Consider the following 19,655-nt stretch of genomic DNA (forward strand, 5'->3'; position numbering starts at 1 on the left):
GACACCTCTGTGTGACGCCGGCGGCGGTGGAGTGTACTTGAGCTGCACCGGCAGCAGTGATGCAGCAATGACTCATCAGTCCGCTGCGCAGCAGCGTAGCGGCCCGTTGCGCAGCTCTCTTGACGCAGCAGGGCCAGGCGGCTCTGCCTCGGCCACGGCTGCGGCGTCGCAAGGGATGGAGGATGGGCCAGAGGGGCACGCTGCCAGCACCGCTGAGGCCGCGGTGACCTCCGCGCCGCCGCCGATCGACTTGAGGGGTTTCTGTCTCGCCGTGCGCCACAACGTGTTCGCCAACTACCGCACTCTGCCTGTGCACTGTGCGCAGCGGTTTTATGAGCAGCTGCCGGTGCGGTACCGCGCCGGTCTTGACGCAATTTCGGCCGAGGTGCTTCAGCAGCAACAGCAGCGTGACCAGCGGCAGGGCAGCACCGACGTGGTCAGCGCTAGCGATGGGGCTGCCAATATTGCAGCAGCGACAAGCATCGGCGGCGGAGGCACTGCGAGCGTGAGCCACCCTCGCAGCCGGCGCACCGAAGGGTCTTCGCCAGGCGCCACGGGCCACGTCGCGGAGGGCTATCATGACCCCGTCACCTTCATTGGCATGGGCTACTACGGCACTGGGGGTCGTGGCGGTGGATGGCCAACCACTATGAACCTCTCTGGGAGCATCGGTGCAACATCGACGTCGACAACTCCGGCTGTGAGCCCCGGCTGGTTAAGCAGCGGTGGAAGCATGCGCCCCGATACGACGGTGTTTCCTTCGCTTCCCTTACGCGCTATGGAAGAGCGAGCGGCAGCAGCGATGGCGTTTCCTGGGTCGGCCACCACAATCCCCACGGCACGAGACGCCGCTGCAGCGGGGCTGCCGGTCCCCTCACTGCCGTCGTCGTCACCGACGTCTGCGGTGACCACCACATCGGCCACGGTGTACGACGCAGCCGCAGGGACAGGGCTTGTTTCCAGGGCGGCACTGCTGCATCACGTCCAGCATACCATTCAAGCCTTCATTGCGCGTGGGGAGCGGGATGTGGCGCTGCACTATATCATGGCCACCGCCCCCTACCGCTTCCCTGGCATGACGGACAGTGACCGTGTACTAGCACTCTTCAACCAGATTCGCCTCTTCCTTCCGTCCCCGCGCTTTAGCATCGTCATGCTGGCGATGGAGGCATGGCGCTCCCTGTACCGACCGAGTGTCGGCGCAGGGGCAGCGGACTATACGCACATGACACACGAGCTTCTGGCGCTGATAGAGACGTACCTCTGTTATGGGCGCACGTACGCCGAGTACGTCTCAGGGCTGCTCATGCTGCGAGCGGTGTTGGCGCTGGCTATGGAAAACAGTACTCTGTACAATCTCACGGCGGCGGTGCTGCTGCAGCACAGGTCTCTTCTGCAAGGCCGCTTGCCCACCTTCCTGCTCGCAGTTTGGCTGATTTTGATGGAATTTTACACTATTGACGACACCGTTCTGCCACCACGACGAGTGTTGCGCGACCTCGCCGCTAACGCCATGCAAGACCTCTTCACAGTCGCCCTGGAGCTGCACATGGTGCTGCTCGTGCAGAACGTCATTGCCAACGCTGTGAACATCTTTTTCGCAGGCCCGCAGCCGCAACCGCAACTTTGTCTCTCTCCGCTAATCCCCGTGTGGCCCGGTGAAGCCGCTGTTTCGCCGGAGGTGAGCCACCATTCTGGTGCTAAGGTGAGCAACAACAGCAGTAGCAGCCTTCTCAATCTCAACACCACGGCGACACTACAGCCGCCGCATCACTTGCCTGGAGCTGGTGCGGCCTCGGTGGCGACGACTGCTTGTGTCTCTGTCGACCCAACCGAGACCAGCCTATCGGCGCTGCGAACGGTAGCTACCACATCCGCATCACCGGCTGTACAGACGCCAACGTTCTCCTACCGCACCACCGCAAAGTCGATGTGGAGCTCTGTGAAGCGTGCTGCACGGCGCCTCGCCCATTCAACATTGGTGACGTCGCTGTCACCAGCGCTTGCCACTATTGCGACTGTCGACGGCCGCCGCGACGCGGTTGAGGCTGCTGGGGCGACATGCAATGGACTCGGTGGTGCGTCGGGGGGGCCGTTTGCGCCGCCCGCTTCGGATCTCCCTGGAGGGACGGCGTCAGGGCGTCCCCTAGCCGCGCACAGCCGCCCGTCGCCGCCTCTGCTGATTGAAGTGGTCGACGACCTTTTCTGTGAGTCGATGGAAACTGACTCGGTAGAGCACGCGGAGGCGGCTGTGCGCTTGATGGGCAGTGGGTCGCAGCATGTGCAGCTCTCAACAGCCTCGACAGCTGCTGGCGGTCACGGGCTCGCGCAGAGCAGCAGCTCACCCTCTTCCCAGATTGCTCTCCAGGCCGCCGTCACGATCGCTACCGCTGGCGGAGGTTGTGCTACCATGTCGTCACCGTTGCACGCACTTAGACAGCCCAGTGCAACCAGCTCACCACTGCTACATCCGGCGTCGTGGGCGCAGCGTCGACACCAGCGACGCAACTTCAGCGCTGCAGCTGCGGCGGCCACGACGCTGGGGCTGGAGTCGCCGTCAGCGTTCAGCGACGTGCTGTGGGACGACGTTTCCCTCGATGGCGCGATACTCAGCCGGGACGCGCTCTGGACATTACCGCTGGCCCGCGCTCTCCGTGCTGCTGGCCGGCCCCAGACGTTAGAGGCCACTGTGGCGGCGTCAACGCTCACTCTGGGCGCATTTCTGTGTGCGTGGCGTATTGCAGGTTTCTCAGAGGAAACGACTTCTGACCAAGTGGGGAGCCACGCATTGCGGCAGTCGAACGCAACGACTACGGTGACTGAGGCCTCACTTAGCTCCAACCCCGCCGAGGCCTCCACCCTCCCATCCGGCGTGGCACCCATACCGCGCCACTTTGACCTCGCGTCGTGTGGAATCGGACTGGGCGACGCTGACCCATTCACCGAGGGTGTTGTTCTTCCACTCTTGACGCTGGATAGCCTCGTTACGGTTGCGGACTCTGGCGTCCAGGCGAGTCGTCGAGACTCTCTTGCCGAGCCAGCCTCGCTGCCGCACCTGCCACCAGTGGCTGGTGGCTCGGCAGCGATGCCATGTGGTGTCAGCGCCGCCAGTGGAGCCATTGGGGCCTCTACAGGTGATCTGGACAAGTCGGTATCGATGTTGTCAGCGACGATGGCTGCTCTCGCTACCCGCACCGGGGCGCCGCGGCGCCGAGGAATGCTGCTGGCATCAACCGCCACCGATGCGGACCCCGAGTGGCAGAGTGTGGAGAGCGCTGCGACAAACGTCTTCGTACCTCCTGTGGCGGGCGTGGCGCCCTCTCTCTCGGTGGCCTCAGGTACCGCGACGAGGGCGGCAGGGGGTGAGGTTTCGACTGCCACTCCCGCTCTGGTTACCGACACGACGACACTGCTTGCGGTGTCGCCGCTACTGGGGCCAAGAGCAGGGCCGTCACTCTATGTGGGACATGCTCCATCAGCCACAGCTGCAGCGGGTGGCAGCGATGGCGACCACACGAGTGCGGGTGGTGTGACACCACCAGGGGTGTCACGGGCTGCATCCACCGCAGCACCAACACCGGACTCCGTCTTCTTTCATGACAGTCGCTGGATGGGCGGAGGCATGCAAGGCGCAGCCAGCCTTGCGGCGTCAGCGACGGCATCAAGACGCCAGAGCGGACTCCCCGCTACCATGCCGACGCCGACAACGGAGTCGTGCAGGCCGCGTGTTTCCCCTACAGCCGTGGCAGACATTAGCGCCACTGACCGTTCGGACCCACTGGTGGGCGCGCGCGGTTGTGACAATACGCCGCTGGTCCCGATGGCAGCACCGACGCCTGCTGTATCTTCTGGTACGGCGAATGTTCAGCTGTACGCGGAAGGAGCAGCCGCGCAGACGCCGTCTCTCGATTTTTTCTTGCCCTCTTGGGTCGCGGCACGAGTGTTGGAGCGCTGTGTGCGTCCATGCTGGGACGCCGCAGGCTCTACCGTACTGTCGTCGACACCAGACGGTGCGAGGGGGGCAACGAGGCACACAGGCTCCGTGGCAGTAAGCAAGGAAGCAGAAGTCCTCCTCACCAGCGTGGTGCCACTCCTATCGCAGTACTACGTGGGCGCGCTCTCCGCCAGCGTTGTGACGGTGGCGACGCAAGTGCTCGTGAACCGTGCCATCCAAGCAGTAAAGTCCTTGTCGCAGGAATTACTTGATGGCAGCTACCGCCTCGGGGCCAATAGTCATGGCGGCGCACCTACAGAAGCGACATCGAACGCAAACTTAGGCACCCCTCCGCCCTCTTCCTCAGCATCGCTCAAGTGTGACGTTGCCCCACGTTCATTACACATCGGCGGCTCTCTCCATGGCCCTGAGTTACCGGCAGCATCGCCGCAGGTGGCAGCGTCAACTGCTACCACTGCTGCTGTAGCCACCACAACTACTCCCTTAACGCCATGTGCCCCACCTTTTTCGGCATGGCAGGCAGAGGATAGCGCCCGCATGGACGGAACAGAGTTGCTGAACGCAGTTCTTTTTACAACCACCGTGGCGGGGCGCTATCCTGCTGTGTACGAGCGTATCGTACGCCAGAGGCTTTACCCATTACTCCACCGTACATTGCTGCTGCACAACTCCGCCGTCGAGGATCCTCAGCTGTGGCTTTCCATGCCCCTCTCCTCCGCAGCGGTGGGAGCGTACTTCAACGGCGGTGCCCGAGCGGCTGCAGTGCAGTCCCTGGTACCGCAGCGCCAGCGGTCTAGTTCGCTGCCCTTATCTCCTGTCGCTACCGCTGCTGTGGAGGACGAGGCCATTATCCGGCGAATGCGTCTGATCACCGCCCGATCCATGTATCAGCGCCTCGCAATGCCGGCGCTAGTTCTCCTTTCGCACAACATGCCCGATGATGCGTGTGCACGGCGGTGCTACCCACTGGTGTTGCGGCTGGCGCAGCTGGGACTGCGACGACCCTTCTCGATGGCATCCGTCACTACAGCATTGTGCATCTGTGCCGTGTACCCGCCCCTCTCCCGCGTGTGCCAGTCCGAGCTGGCGCGGGCCATGGCCGTCGTGCTGACAGCCCCAGACGACGGGCTCAGTGACGGAGACAACGACGGTGCCGACAACGCCACGGCGAGAACGGCGTCGCGGGAGACAGAGGCGGGTGGTGTAAGGCAGGCTCATTACTCTCGTCGAGGACCACCGCAAGCTCAGCCCGAAGAGGTCCAGCGAGGGACTCGCGAGGAGGGGGTCGTTACGAGCAAGCCAGCTGAGGCGACTCGGGGTGCAGCACAGTCGCCTACATCTCTCCCAGTATCTGCAGCAGCAGCAGCTTCTCAAGGATTGCTACCCTGCCTCTCCTCGCGTCGCGCCGCTGGGGGAGCGGCCCATCCGATGTGGAGGAGTCCGATGAACTTCCAGCTCTTCTTCCCTTTCTCTTCAACGAATGTAGGGCAACTGCGCCTCCCTGCGGCGTCGGTGCGAGCTGCACGGCGCCGGCAGGCAGTGCAGACGCGCCTCATCAAGTACCACTGCTTCCGTGCGATGAGTCTTTTCTCCAGCAGCTGGGAGGGCACCACCCTCTTCTTCCTGGAGGTGTGCCTTCCGTACCTGCGGCACCCAGATGCGCAGCTGCGGCTGGCGTGTATGCAGTGCTGCATGCGCTGGTTGCTGTCGGACTGCTGGCGCTCGCCAAACCAGGCAGTGCTGCATCACCACGCCGCCACGCCGGCCGTCAGCGCGGGCGATACTGCTGCAGCTCCGTCGACAGCACTGACGTCGTACCGCGGAAGCGTGTCGGCTGCCGTCACCCGTGCTGCAGTACGTGACCCGCGCACTACCGCAAGCGGTGGGGGCGTCGCCAGAGGTTGTGTACACGGGGCAGCCGCGCTGCAGTGTCTCACAACCCTTAGCGCGCCGGCTGTGACACAGACAGGACAGGCCTGCAAGCCCTATCATGCGCTGCCTCCTCAGACAGCAGCGGGCCTTTGGAGTGGCAGCCCGTCGACGTTGGGCGAGGGAGCGGCGGCGGTGGCAGCCCCCATTACCACAACGCGAGCGCTAACGATGCCGATGGGCACTGTGCAGCATCATGGACGCACACACGTGAACGCTCTGCGAGAGGTGGTGCACCACTTGGTGGAGCTCGCTGTGTGCGATCCGGAGCCGCTCATCCGGAAGTGTGCCCTTGAGAGTCTCTCGCCGGAGACTTATCCTCTCCTCTATCCCCACGAGCCCTTCGTGCATCAGCTGTTCGTTGTGCTGTGGGATGGCTACATGCCCAATCGAAGCAAAGCGGCCCAGCTGCTCTGCGCCCTGGCGCCGCTGAACCCGCCCTCTATCTTTCCCCGCCTTCGCCAGGTGCTGATCCAATACACCGATGACTTGACGAGTAGCATTGCGCGGTTGGCAGCTCCTTCCACGCGTGCAAAGCCAGCCGTGGCGCCCCTGCAGACAACCCCATCCGGGTCCATCCATGAGGACGCGCTCTTCGTGTTATCTCAGGTTTCCTCCCGGATGAAGCAGTCAACGCATCTCTACTTGCCGCAGCTGCTGTCGATCGTGTCGTCGGTGCTGCGCAGTGCGTCGTCACCGCGCGGATCGGTGTTGCGGGCGTTGCATTTCCTCGTCGCCTTGCGTGAGGACAGCACCGAGGAGCAGTCAGCGCTCTTTGCTCCCTTTTTCGACCTCGTTGCGCAGCAGCTGATCGACAGCGACGGCGACTCCGCACGGCTGCTGGCGACGGTGGCAGCACTGCAGAGCCTGCTGCAGCAGTTCACCGGCTCAGCGCGCTGCTCGTCACAAATCCTACCGAAGGTGGTGGAGTACCTGCACTCGCTGCTGTATCGCAAGCCATCTGTTATGAAGGAGTTCACCATGGCTGTGCTGCAGCTTCTAGGCACAATCAGCGGCATCGAGCCCTGGGACGCGGATGCGGCGCCGCGCGCACCAGCGCTACTGCGACGACCGCAGAACCGTTACGCCTTACCCCCACTCTCCTCGTCGACTGGTGTGCTGGGTTGTGGCCGAGCCGCCCGCTCACAGTGGCTCGACAGAGACGAGAGGGCCGACAGCGCTGCCGAGGCGCTCGCGCAGCTGCAGAAGGCCGACCGTTTTGCACCGTTCACGGCGCAGGTGTGGTGCGACGCGGTTCTGCGGGCGCTACTGTGCACTGTCTCTGCATACGTGAATGGGACGATGAGCCAGACACAAGGAGGCCTGTGCGCGTGTCTGGCCACCATCATGAATATCTTGACAAACACCGTGGCCATTCACCATCTCGAGCTCTACCTGCCGACGGTGCTGACGCTTGTAATCGACCTCCTCGAGAAGCAGCAGACGCGGTCGCGCGACATCGAGACAGCGTATAGCGTGCCGGCGCACAAACCTCATTCGAGCATCGCCACCGCAACGGACCGCGGGGAGGGTGCGGCGACGGCAGTGTGGCTCACGGAGGCAGCGCAGATCAGCGACTCCTCGGAGGCGATACGGCTGCTCTTCTTGCGGAGCCTGTTCGACCTGGTCCTTGTCGCCGGCCGCCGCATTGGTCCGATGTACCCGCTGCTGAATGTGTTTCTACGCCGCAGCTGGAAGACGATGTCGCCGCGCGGCCTTGTACAGTGCTGTGAGGTGCTTGATGCCCTGTGTTGGGCAGTGCCGGACTTGCTGCGCGATGACTGCGACGTGTGGATCCCATCGCTGCTAGAGGCGCTGATTCAGTACGACACGCTGGTGGTGACGCACCGCCACGCCCATGAGGGGCCTCCAGACAATGCGCCGGCTGCCGCTAATGCATTGAATGGTGCTATGGGAAGCAGCGCAGCCGCCGGAGCCGCTGTTACTCCTACAGAGGGTGGGGCAGAGGCCCCAGCAGCTCTGGCCAACCCATCGCAGAACTTCTCGGCGTCGGCGAGCTGTACGAACCCTGTGCGACATGGGAGCGTCGCTACTGATGCAAACGATAGTACCAGCCCACTGAAGAGGCCGCTCACACCACCGCCATTGCTGCACAACGCGGTAGCCGTTAACGGTGACGAGTCGGCACCGTGGGGTCAGCAGCTGAAGCTCGTCTATCGAGCCTTGACCCTGTGCCTCACATCGTTACAGCCACTTGTGCCACCGCTGGCGAAACGGCTTGTGGCGCTGAGTTTGTCGGAGTGCCTGAAGTCGTCGCACGTGCCGCGCCGCGACGCGGTGCGGCACACCGCAGCGCCGACGGCAACAGCCGCTCCAACGGATAGCCGCACAGGGCAGTGCAGCGGCTTAGACGCTGAGCACAGCGCCACGCTCGCTGCATCGACGTTCTCCCCGTTGCACAGCTTTTGGCCAGCCACGGGTATCACCCCGAGGTCGGGTGTTTTTGATCTTATGGCGGACCCGCACGAGGAGCTGATCTCCTTCGTGAACGCGTGTGTCTGCACACCGCTGCTCGAATATATGGTGCACAGTAACCTCTCCACCATCTCCATGAAGCTCGTCAAAAACTTGCTCGCACGCCTGGAGTCACTGAGCGCCGTCCACGAGGAGGCGCTGCTGCGGTTATGGGGCGCCATGGGCCGGCACTCCGCGTCGCTGCTGTCGCAAACCGATGGCAGCAGCGGCCTGTCCGGGCTGCCCGATTTAACGAGCGGCACTGCTGCCTGTCCGGATGGCGGGGTTTGTTCGCTAGCTGCGCCGGCGCGCGCGCAGCTGGAGGTGAAGTTACGCGAGGTGCGAGAGCAGCTACATGTGCAGCGAGCTCGGCAGCACGAGGAGGATAGCGGCTCGGCGAACATCAGTGGCTGCAGTGCTGGTGTCTTCCCCTCGCTGACCGCCTTTTACGCAGTGCCGCGATCGGCAAGCGAGGCGCTGTGGTTCAACAACGCTGCTCTCAGTCGCATGTGGGTTCAAAGCGCCGACCGTGCGGTGACGGTGCGGCGCTACTTTCCGTTCGACGCGGTGCACACCTCCTGGGAAACCGAGGGGGAAGTACAGCTTCTGGGGTGCTTGCTTGTGTCGGCTGCGTGGCACCACCCACCGTCGACGACTGCGTTCGCGACGACGTTGCACACGTACTTTGCGCAGCGCTTTGGTCCCGACAGCGTTGCCGTGGCGTACGTGCGCTGTATCTGCTCTAGCTACTACGACCTCTGCATGCCACTCACATCTGAGCATGGTGAGGGGATGGCGGTTAAATGGGCTCTGCAGCAGCAACAGCAGCAGCAGCAGCAGCAGCGAGTTGCAATCACAAGCTCTGGCAGTGATGTTGGTACCGAAAGCGACAACTCTCCCACCGCTGCGACACAGTCGACTATGATGCCCGGACCGGGGCTCTATAATGCCGTTGGCCAAGTTACGCAAGTGGGCAGTACTGACGCCATTCTCCGTCACCGGTGCTCTCCCCTCGCCCAAACAGCTGCGGCAATGACGCCTGGGGAAAAGAGCGCCGCTACCCCGCCGAGTGGTGGTGCCGTGTTGTCGGGATCGTTTGGCATAGGTCGCAGGCGCGTCGTCAGTTCGGAGAACATACCGGCTCTTACCATCGGGGAAGAAAGAGGGGCATTCATGCTCTCCGTCGCTGCGATGGCCTTCGCTGGTGCCTCACGTACACACGTGACGGTTCGAGGGGCTCAAAGCAGCAGCGCAGCAGCCTTGCCCGGCTCGATCCCGACCAACACCTTTACCTCGTGCGGAGACAACTCGATCAACATCGCGTTAGGGCGCCCCATGACGGCGTATCCGAGCATGGACCACCTCGACAGCAGCAGCGATGGACCACGGTCAGCTGAGATGAACACGACGGTGGGCTTCTCAGACCACGATGAGGATCCAGACGGCAACGGGCGAATATGGACTCATTCGCACTCTAGATGCCTCACGAGAAGCAGCAATGGTAGCACGATGCCACAGTGGCCGCACGCCAGCTATCAGCCACAGCCGCAGCCGCAGCCGCAGTACCCGTTGCCGATTGGGACGGCCTCCTCGACGCCCTTTTGTGGCCCGAACTCCCTCCCTCGCACCGTTACGGCACGCAGCACCAGTGGGGCAGATACGTCGCTGTTGACGTCGCATGACCCCAGCCTCATGACGATCACCCTGCCCATCCCCGTCGAGATGGGAGGCGGCGGTGCCTCATTCGACAACTACGTGAATACCTCGGTACCCGCGGGTGCGCCTGCCCTCCGCAGCGGAAGCGGCAGTGACTCCTCGTTCTACCCTGGGAGCTTCTTCGCAAGCGCCGTTGTCGCGGAGGGACGGGCTAGCGGCGACGACAGCAGACATAGTGACGTCATGAACAGCAGTCCTTACCGCCACCATCCACACGCCTCGCTGGACGCGGGTGGCGGAGGGTCATCAGTAGACATGGAGGTGGCCTACTGGCGTGGCAGCAACGAGGCGATGCCGCCTACCCACACGCCGGTAGGCAGCGGCACTGGAGTGAGGCTTACAACCCCCATATATCGATACTTTCAGCTTCCCCATCCGCAGTCGTTTCCGGCAGGACAGTCGTACTACCCCCATCCCATCAGCAGCGGCACCTCGCCGAGTGTGACCCTTGGTCAGCAGCCAGCAGCTTCACCGTCAGCCAGTGCGGGGATGCTTACGGTGGGTTCTTTCACCGCCGCCTCGATCGGCCACCGCAGGAGCTTGCTCGGACTTTCTGCTTCGGTCTTCGGCTCTGCCGGTGGCGCTGGTGGAGGGGCATCTGGAGCGGCTGGCGGGCCCGGCGGGATGCCGCCACGATGGCGCTTCGCGTCAATCGCAGCGTCTGTCAGTACCAACGATAGGGCGTCTCCGAACAGCTCTACGATGCCGCCGTCTGCTGGTGGTGGTGGTGCTGCCGGTGCCGCTCTCCATCCTTTCGCTGTTCTTTCCAATGATGTCACAGCGGTGCCGCCGCCGCCGCCGAGGCCGAAGCCTCTCTCGCCTCTCTTTTTGGAGGCGGGTGGCACATCGGCTGTGGCTCTACCAGTTGCAACCGGCGCGGCGCGTTCGACGCCGCCCATGGCTAGGCACCCGCCACCGCTGAACACAGAGGTGTGCTTCACAGCAACCGCGCAGTCGTCTTCTGCGACTACGCACATGAGCCGTGACGCCCCGACCTATCCGTTTGCCGAGGCTGTTTCTGATAAGGTCAGGAAAGAAGCGACCGCAGCAGCGACGTCCCCGTGCGTGGCGAGTGGGATGTCGGAAGCATGTGTGGCTATCGCGTCAGCGCACGAGGCTGGCGAGGTGGCGCACCACAACTCACTCATTGCGTACTTTGAGCTTCATCGATATCTTTCCGGACACGAGTGGCGCTCGTGGTGGGAGCAGTTCTGTCTCTACATGCTGCAGTGCAGTTCAGACTACTGCATTCAAGCCTGTGAACCCTTTGCGCGCGAGCACCACACCGCCTTCTATTCGGAGCTGCTACCCTTGGCTCTCTTGTCCACGCTCCCGTCCTGCACTGTGGCGGAGCTCGTCGGGTGGCTTCGGGCGCTGCGCGACTTCTATGCCTTCCACACCGACTCGCGCGCACCTGTACCGCAGCAGGTCGCCACCGGGGTGGCCCGTATGGCGCACGACCTCCGTCTCTACCACCACACATTTTTTCCGCCAGGGGTGGTGTCGCGGGTCGTGGACGTCTGGCTGCCGGACAGTGTCGTGGCGGAGCTTGCCAATCGCTCCCTCAACCCCCCACTGCGCATCCTGTACCTGGAGCAGGACTTAGCCCGCTCCTTCTCCTGGGGATGTGCGGCGCTGCTCATGGTGTCTGCCGATGACTTGGCCAGCGCGGCGGAGCAGACGCTATTCGTGCAAGACCCGCGCTTCCAGCGGTGGCTCAGTGAGGTGGCGGCGACGACCTCAGAGTCGCGGAGCAGGGGCACAGCGGCAGTTGGGCTACCAGGACGGCGACATCACAGCTGCAAGACTGCGAGGTCTGCGGCAGCGGTTGCTAAGTCGCCCTTGTCGTCGGCCATTGACATCCTGCCTCCGTCGGCGCTGGAGCTGCTTGGCTTCCACCGCGCAGCCGCACTCCAGTATGTGCGGTTGTACGAGGAGCAGCAGACGAGCGAGCACTGTGACAGTCACCGCGACGCGGTAACAAAAGAGGACGAAACCGCGGAGGGTACGCCAGCGCTAGCGTCGAAGGGCATGGCGACTCGTCACCACTCAAGCGCCGCTGCTGCTGGGTTGATTGTCGGGGCAATGCGTTGTCACATCTGCCTGTTCGACTTCGAGGCGGTGCTGCGACTCTGGGATGCCGCTAAGGGCAAGGGCGCTGCCGACACGGCCACATCGATGACGAGCTCGCCTCCGCCTGTAGTCGCTTGCGGTGAGGGGTCCGACAGCGACAGCGGCTCAGCCGTGGTGCAGGATGGCGCCAAACGGATTAGCTCATGTGTGCTGAGTTCTATGACAGCGCAGTATGCAGTGATGTCAGCCCAGGCTCTTTCTCGCTGGGACTACGTTCAGGAAGCCGCCTACTACGCCTTTGGCCGCGGTAGCGGTGGTGGCCTTCCCTGGCCCACCGGTGCGCCACACGCTGCGCAGGGACACCAGCACAAGTCGTGCGGGTCTGCAACACATTCTGGCGTGACGGCACGCGACCAGAGGCCGCCGCAGCCGCCAGGAAGCCTTCGAGGGTGGTCTGAGGATGTGGGGGAGGAAGGGCACCCCCAGGGATCACCGGACGACAGCCTCTTGTTCGACTTACCGTCTGCCCCTGGCGGCACGGTCGCGCTCCGAGCGGCAGATTACACCCGTGAGTCGCTCCTGCAGAGGCAGATGGAGGTGTTCGTTGGCGCAGCGCTCGTGGCGGCGCACGATTACGACGGCGCAAGACGGGCCTTGGCTGCCGTCCGCGACGGCTTACGCGACTCCTACGCTGTCTTCCACACCGATAACGATCGCGTGAAGCTCGAGTGGAGCAGCATCTTCCAACAGCTATCCGACCTGGAGGAAGGCATGCACGCGCTGGAGCAGGTGCCGGCAGCTCAGGAGGGGATGGCTACCGTTTCAGCAAGCTCAGAGACCGGTAACACATCTGCGGCGTGGCTCGGCTCGGGATCGCCAGCTCTGGATCGCGAGATCAACGGTAAGCTCTTTCCCGAGGCGACGGTGCGGCGTCTGCGCAACATCGCGTGCAGGCCTGTTTCGGATACCACCACGATTCTGCAGCGCTTTATGATCATCGCCGTCCGCAGCGCCATCGCCCCTGTTACCTGGCAGCTTGACAACGTCCTCGCCTTGGGGGAGCGACTCGAGAAAGCGGGTCAACCCATGCGCGCTGTGCAAGTCCTGCACCACTACGCTAGTCTACCTACCGTCGTCATGTCCTTCACGGCCGCGGCGGTGGAGTTCAAGCAGCAACTAAATCTGGAGATGCTGCGCCGCCTGATTCGCAACTTACCTGGCGAGAAGGACCTACGCGAAGTGTATGCCTGCGTGCAGACAGTGCTGCGACACGACTTGTGGCTGACACGTCGCGCCGCCATGCGGCGGGTGAGTGTGGTACCGCCCACCTCCCCATTTTTAGCGTCATGGTGCGCCACAGATGCGTTCTTGTCGCCGCTGCGAACTCAGCTTGAGATGGATAGTGCCATGCTCACTGTACCGGAGCTCGGTGCGTCGCTGACGCATTACCAGGTGGATTTACTGCTGCTAAATATGGCATGCCGGCGTCGCCTGACCCAAGTGCTGTTGCATCGCGCGCAGCTCTCACACCGGCCCTCACTGGCTACTGTCAATTCGGCCATGTCAAACACGGTATGGCACTCCACCAACACGCTCGCTTTCCCCATCGGTGTTGGTAGGCCCCCTCGATGCAACAAAGCGGATATCATCGAGAGCGAGAAGGTCGTTGACGTGGAGTTCCATTCCCCAGCAAGCTTGTCCATGACGCACAAGCTTAGCGACTTTCCAGCGACGGCTGCGCCTTCGTTGTCTGACCGGAGTGGCAGTGCTTCCGCAGCAGCAACGGACCGCACCAGCGACGATGCGAGCTGCCCCCACGATTCCGCAGAGAGCCCGTGTGTAGGCAGAAGAGGTACTTCACAGGTGCGGGAGCGACGCGCTAAGAGCGTTGAGGCAGCGACTACCCCAATGGAGGAGGCAGCGGAGGAGGAGGAAAGCTACCTGTTGCCAGAAAGCCTGGCAGGGAGGACTGCGCTGTTCGCCGAGTACTACCTGCTCGAGCACGCTGTCGCAGTCACCCACTACGTGCCATCCGTATGGAGGGAGTTTGGGCTTGTCTTGTTTGACATCTGTGTGGCTATTCACGCTGAGTGGAAGTCGACGGGGGACGAAGAGACAAAACAGAACTTTCTGATGCAGTCCGCTAAGGCAATTCATGGCTTACAGTTTGCAGCGCAGCTCTGGCGTAGTCGATCAGAGTCGGTCTTCAGCCGCGGTATCGGCCCCTTCCCCTCCACAATGCTGCGTCGCCACGGGCACGCACGGACGGCGTTGCCATCGACCCACTTGCTCTTAAAGGCGCTGCACCTGGCAGTCATGTGCGAGGTCATTGTACAGGACGACGCGAGGGCTGCCGCGGCGAGTGCAAAAGCCGCAACAAATGTGGCAGCCAAAACGGCGGTGGTGCCTTCAAGCCTGTCGCTCTTTTCTTTGCCTCCACCTTCGTCAGCGACACGGTCGCCCTCGATGAGTGCCGGCAGCACGACTGTGAAGGACGCAGCGGAGGGGAAGGCGGAGGATGGCACAGGAGGCGATGGCGGCGGCACCATTAGCTCATCCACTACTGCCTGGTCCTTGTCTACGAGTCAGCGCACAGAGAAGCTTCAAGCAGGCATGTGTGATGCGGAGGGGATGGACACGGAGACCAGTAGGGACCTGAGGGCCATCAAGAAGAGTTTCAACACATCAGAACGGTCTTCTCCAGAGTTAGCTGCGCAGCCACAGTCGACAGCTGCTGTCGCCGTTACCCAACAACAGCAGGGTGGCTTTGCCTGCCTGGACTTCTCCGCTGCCTCGTACGTGCAGTGGGCCGCCGTCTCCCCGTTCCTGCTCGCAGCCGCTACTCATCACCGCAGCCTGTACGAGGCGGTTCGAGACATGTGCGTGCAGTCGCGCGACATGCTGCGCCAGCTGGTGTTTCCACTCATCGCAATGTTCGAGCACGGATGTGAGGCCATGTTCGCGCAGCAAGTCGGCCAACCGTGCAGTGACCGAGTCACCACTAATGAAGAGGCGCCTACGAGAACGGTAGCGATGGCGACAGTTTCGAGCCGGCTCCCCTGCGCCTTTGCTGGTTCTGTGAGTGAAGGACAGGATGGTGAGCGACAGGAGCAGTGGGGAGGATTTAACGCTTCTTCACGAGTGCTGGAGAGCGAGAGCGACGACAAGCGAGCCAGTGGCGTCGGCTGCACCACCTTCACTGATGCGTCGTCGCTGATGGACCACCCAGGGGAGGCGAGGAGTGACGCCAGCGATGCCAGTCTGATCGCGATGCGCGCGGCATCGACTTCGGCGATGGATGTGGCCGACAGACGGCACAAGGGGAAGCGTAGAGTTGTCGGCAGGGCTTTGTCAACCCCGTTGCTGCCCCTCCATCTCGCTACCCCCGATGCAGACACGACACCGCTCGGTGGCCCAACCCCGTCTTATAGGGCGTTGGCGTCGGCGTCGCACCACCTTGTGTCTCCGCTGGTGCGACCGCTTGAGGTGGAGGAGCGAATGGTGCACTCGTCGCTACTTGCCGACGCGGCAGCCGCCAGTCCTGGCCATCGGCGACTCATCCAAGAGGCCTTGCAGATGCGCAACTTTGTACAGGGGTCGTGGGAGGTGCTAACGGCGACACCACGAAGGCGCAGCTCAATGGGGGCAAGGCCAGGGCAGGACAGTGCAGACGCTTTGTGGACGTCGTTGGGTGCTGCTGAGGGAGCACCGCCTTCAACACAACGCGCTCGTGAGGAGGCGAGTGATGGAGGTACTTTGCATAGAACCGCCAGTTGCAAAGGCGCTGCCTCGGGATGCATTACAATCGATGGCACGACTGGCACGCATGGAGAGATGGAGCTGCTCTTGGACGGTTTCTGCCCCTTGCCTGTGCCATTGTGGCTGCTTTCCAGCGTGTTTGGAGTGGGGTTGATGTCAGGGGACACTGGTGGCAGCAGTACACACAACAACACCAGCGGAGATGAGGGTGTAAGTGACGGAAAAGTCTACTCCAGCGGTGTCAGCGCCGGACCAGATGCGGCGGCTCGAGGCCGCCCGCACAGCGGGCAATCGGCCGAGCTGAATGCGCCTGCTGCCGCTGCACCTGTCACACAGACGGCCAGATACCGCGGGATGCAAGGGGTCGATGGTAGCAGTGGAGAGGCAGCCCTGCCTCGGTCGTCTGCGACCGGCCTGCCAGCTTCAGCTGCAACTGCCCACGGCCAGCGTGCCGCGCGTAGCACCGCTACGTTCGCCGTCAACTTTGCACCTGCGACGGTGCCCACAATAATGTATGCACGGAGGTACGCTGTCCCGCAGCCGGCCCCCCATTGCCCATACGAGGAGGTCATCTTTGTGGTGCTGTCGGACGGCTTGGTGTGCCGCTTCCGCCATGCAGCCCCAGCGACGATTACTAAGATTGGAGAGGTACACGAGTGTGACACGTCAGGTGACGCAGCGGACTTGGCTGGTGTGCCGCTAGGTCAATTGGGGAGAAGCGGTGCTGCTTCGACTGACGCTGCTGCGAGCGATGTCCTCACACCCAGTGCACACACTGGGGCAGGCCGGTACGTGCTTCCCGACGCCTTGATGGAGCAGGTCGTCTCCTTACTCCTCAGTCACCTTCCCTTGACACATCTCCAGCGACCGTTTGTGTTGCCACTCGCGGTGCAGGATTGCATGACGATGCTGCCAGAGCACGGAACGTTGCCGCTTATCCTCGGAGCCGCGACAGCTGCGGCAGTGCGGTCGGATGACCCACAGGGGTGGCGGCATGACATGGCGCTGCTACTCGCCCAGCCGTCTGACGCAACTCGTACGCCGCCGTCATTGTACCGCCTCATGGATGACTACACAGTCCACCTCCGCGTGCGGGAGATGGCTCTGGCAGCGCAGGAGGCTGCGGAGGCCTACCCCGCGCTCGATATGGACGCAATTCGGATTGCCGCAGAGACGGGCCGGCGCCCCGGCGTGTCGGCAGACAGTGCCTACCCGTTTAACTGGGCCTACGGGTATCCGGTGAGCGCCCCCCCGACTGACGAGGCGGCGTCCGCACTGACGAACTCACACACGTACTGCGACCTCGTGCAACGGCGCCGCCTGAATGAGGAGCGCTTTGACCAGCTTGTCGCCGCGGCCTACGATGACGGCTTCGTTGGGCCACTCATCGTGTTTCTTCAAGACATGCTCGCCGCCCGACCGCCTCCGCCGCCCCCGCCTGCTCCAGCGGCACAAACTGAGGAGGTGTCGCAATCCATCACCTCGGCGGGCACTGCGGCGACGACGACATCCGCTTTTTCGGCCTCCTCGCTCGCACCAGCGCCTCAGCCTCTCCGTTCGCCAGAGGAGACATTCTCGCTGCAGCAGCGTCTCTACGCGTATGCGGCTATGCTGCCTCGCCCAGAGGCGCACTTGCGCAGTCTCCTGGCAGCTGTTTTAGCAGCTGTCACAGTCAGCGAGGATACCTTGACGAATACATCATTGCCACCCTCGCCTTCGTCATCGTCGTCGCCTGCAGGGGTGTCTGTCTTCAACCGGAAGCAGCATCACTGTGGTCACCGACTGGCCGGCACTGCCACGCCTGCTACTCACGTCTCGGCACGTGGCTTGCAGGAATGTCGGCTCGCTCTCTTCCGCTTAGAGAGCGCTCGTTGTAGGCTCGCCTTGAATGATGCGTTTAGCGCCGACAGCAGCAACGCCAGCCACTGGCTCGAGGCGCGCCGCACGTATGCGAAAGAGCTGTCCGAGTGGAGTGTGATTGAGTACCTCCTGGACATACACACCCGCGAATGTGGCACGGTGCTTGTGAACACTTACAATGGTCATGTGGCGGTACACGCCCTGGGGCGGTACTGCCTTCAGCCGCCGCCACGGCAGAGTCGCGTTGTATGCGCAAAACAAGCACCGACATATGCGGCTCACATCGCCCCTCTTGTCACGAGCCCGTTCCCGACGCATGACGCAACGCTGTTCCGCTTGACCCCGGTGTTGGTGGCTGGCCTCCCCTTGCAGAGTCCCCACGCCGCTTTCCAGTACCACGCCAGCTCCGTACTCTACGAAATATTTCAGTACGTGCGGGATTTGACTGGCATTTCCACCTACGGGGTCGACCCCGTGACGGCGTTAGCGCATGCCGTGCCTTCGTCACCGTCGCACGCCTCCTCGACCGGCGCGTCACTCTCGCCATGTACACCTACAGACTTCTCGACTACCGCGAGCGGTGACGTCAGCGCTGCTCTGCCGAGTCGTTATGCGGGACTTCGACCAGAGAGCGGTTCTGCATGTGCATCGGGATCGGCGAACGCCGCTGCCACCACGGAAGGCGCCGCGAAGCGGAGCGCTGCCACCACGCTACGACGCGCCAACGCAAAGGCCGCTGTTGCACCGGAAAGCGAGCAGCACGAGGCCCCGCCGCCACTCGAGTCACTGGTCCGTGTCCCCACCACTGCAGCCTCCACCGCACCCTCTTCCGCCTTCGGTGTCTCTCCTGTACGTGGAGCGGCGCAGCTTCGCCCAACTTCGCCGCTCGGCGATGCCGCCGACGCTGTAACGCTGCCTCCGCCGCCACACTGCTTTGACTCTAGCTCTTTCCGGTTGAAGCTATCGTACGATGCGCTGCTCATCCTGCACGAAGAGTCCGAGCGCAGTGGGCGGGTAGCCATGCTGAGCTTGTTACGCACCCAGCGGGAGGCTACGCAGGCGGAGTGGCTGCGCATGGCACCAGCAACTCCGTACCAGGATCGAGACAAAGGTAACGCTGTGGAGGCAGCGATACCGGCCGCAAGCCACGACGCAGTGGGGGAAGGGACGGAGAGGATTCCGGCATCCGCTGCATTCAATACCGGTGACTGCAATGACGACGATGATGACAGCGCTCCGCGCTTGGGGTCTGCATTTGAGCTTGTTGCCACCATGATCGCGGCGGCCACGGATGAGGAGCACCTGCTTGGGGTCGACAGTGTGTGCCCCCACACGTGGCAGCGGTGGGCACCGCAGTGGTAGCGCATTTTACACGGGCGATGGCCGCGAGGGCCCTTGTGGTTGTTCCTTGCTTCTGTGTCGCTGTACACGTGTATACGCATTTCTCGCGAAGAGCAGTGCTGCAGCTGCCCTTCCACGCCTCTATTCACGTGCGTCATCGTGAACCTCAGTCACATGAAGCCGGCAGAAAAAAAGCAAACTGAAGGCAGCGACGAGGCCGGGATTGACCTTCCCTTCCACTCTCCCTCTCCAACCCTCAATGCGCCGCAGCGGCGTTGGCGCACGGCACGAGGATGCTGGAACCAGCCGACGGTTGAGCTGCTCGCTCGCAAGCGTGCTCGCGCTGCTGATTGGGTTCCCCCTTCAGAGGGCTTCCCCGCCCACCTTCACTGGCGGAGTCGTCATGCCTCCACCCTCCTTTCGTTTGCTGCTGCTCTGGCGACGCCTTTCATCCTTCTCCCTCTCTTGTCGTCCTCTTTAGCGTTGCGCGTATCTACGCATCTCTCGAGTGTGCCTCTGTGCCTGTGCTCTTTTCTCCTCCTTGTCA

The 19,655-nt window shown here is 62.9% G+C and overlaps 1 protein-coding gene across 1 annotated transcript; it reads left to right on the forward strand.

Moving 5' to 3' along the window:
- Positions 1-67: 67 nt before the first annotated feature.
- LPMP_170960 (hypothetical protein) lies at positions 68-19,129 on the forward strand (the record flags this gene model as incomplete). The annotated part of the gene is made up of 1 exon (XM_010699485.1): positions 68-19,129. The coding sequence occupies one exon, from the start codon at positions 68-70 to the stop codon at positions 19,127-19,129; it is 19,062 nt and encodes a 6,353-aa protein (XP_010697787.1).
- Between the last annotated feature and the right edge of the window lie 526 nt (positions 19,130-19,655).

The sequence above is a fragment of the Leishmania panamensis genome (assembly GCF_000755165.1).
Source record: "Leishmania panamensis strain MHOM/PA/94/PSC-1 chromosome 17 sequence".
NCBI lineage: Eukaryota > Euglenozoa > Kinetoplastea > Trypanosomatida > Trypanosomatidae > Leishmania > Leishmania panamensis.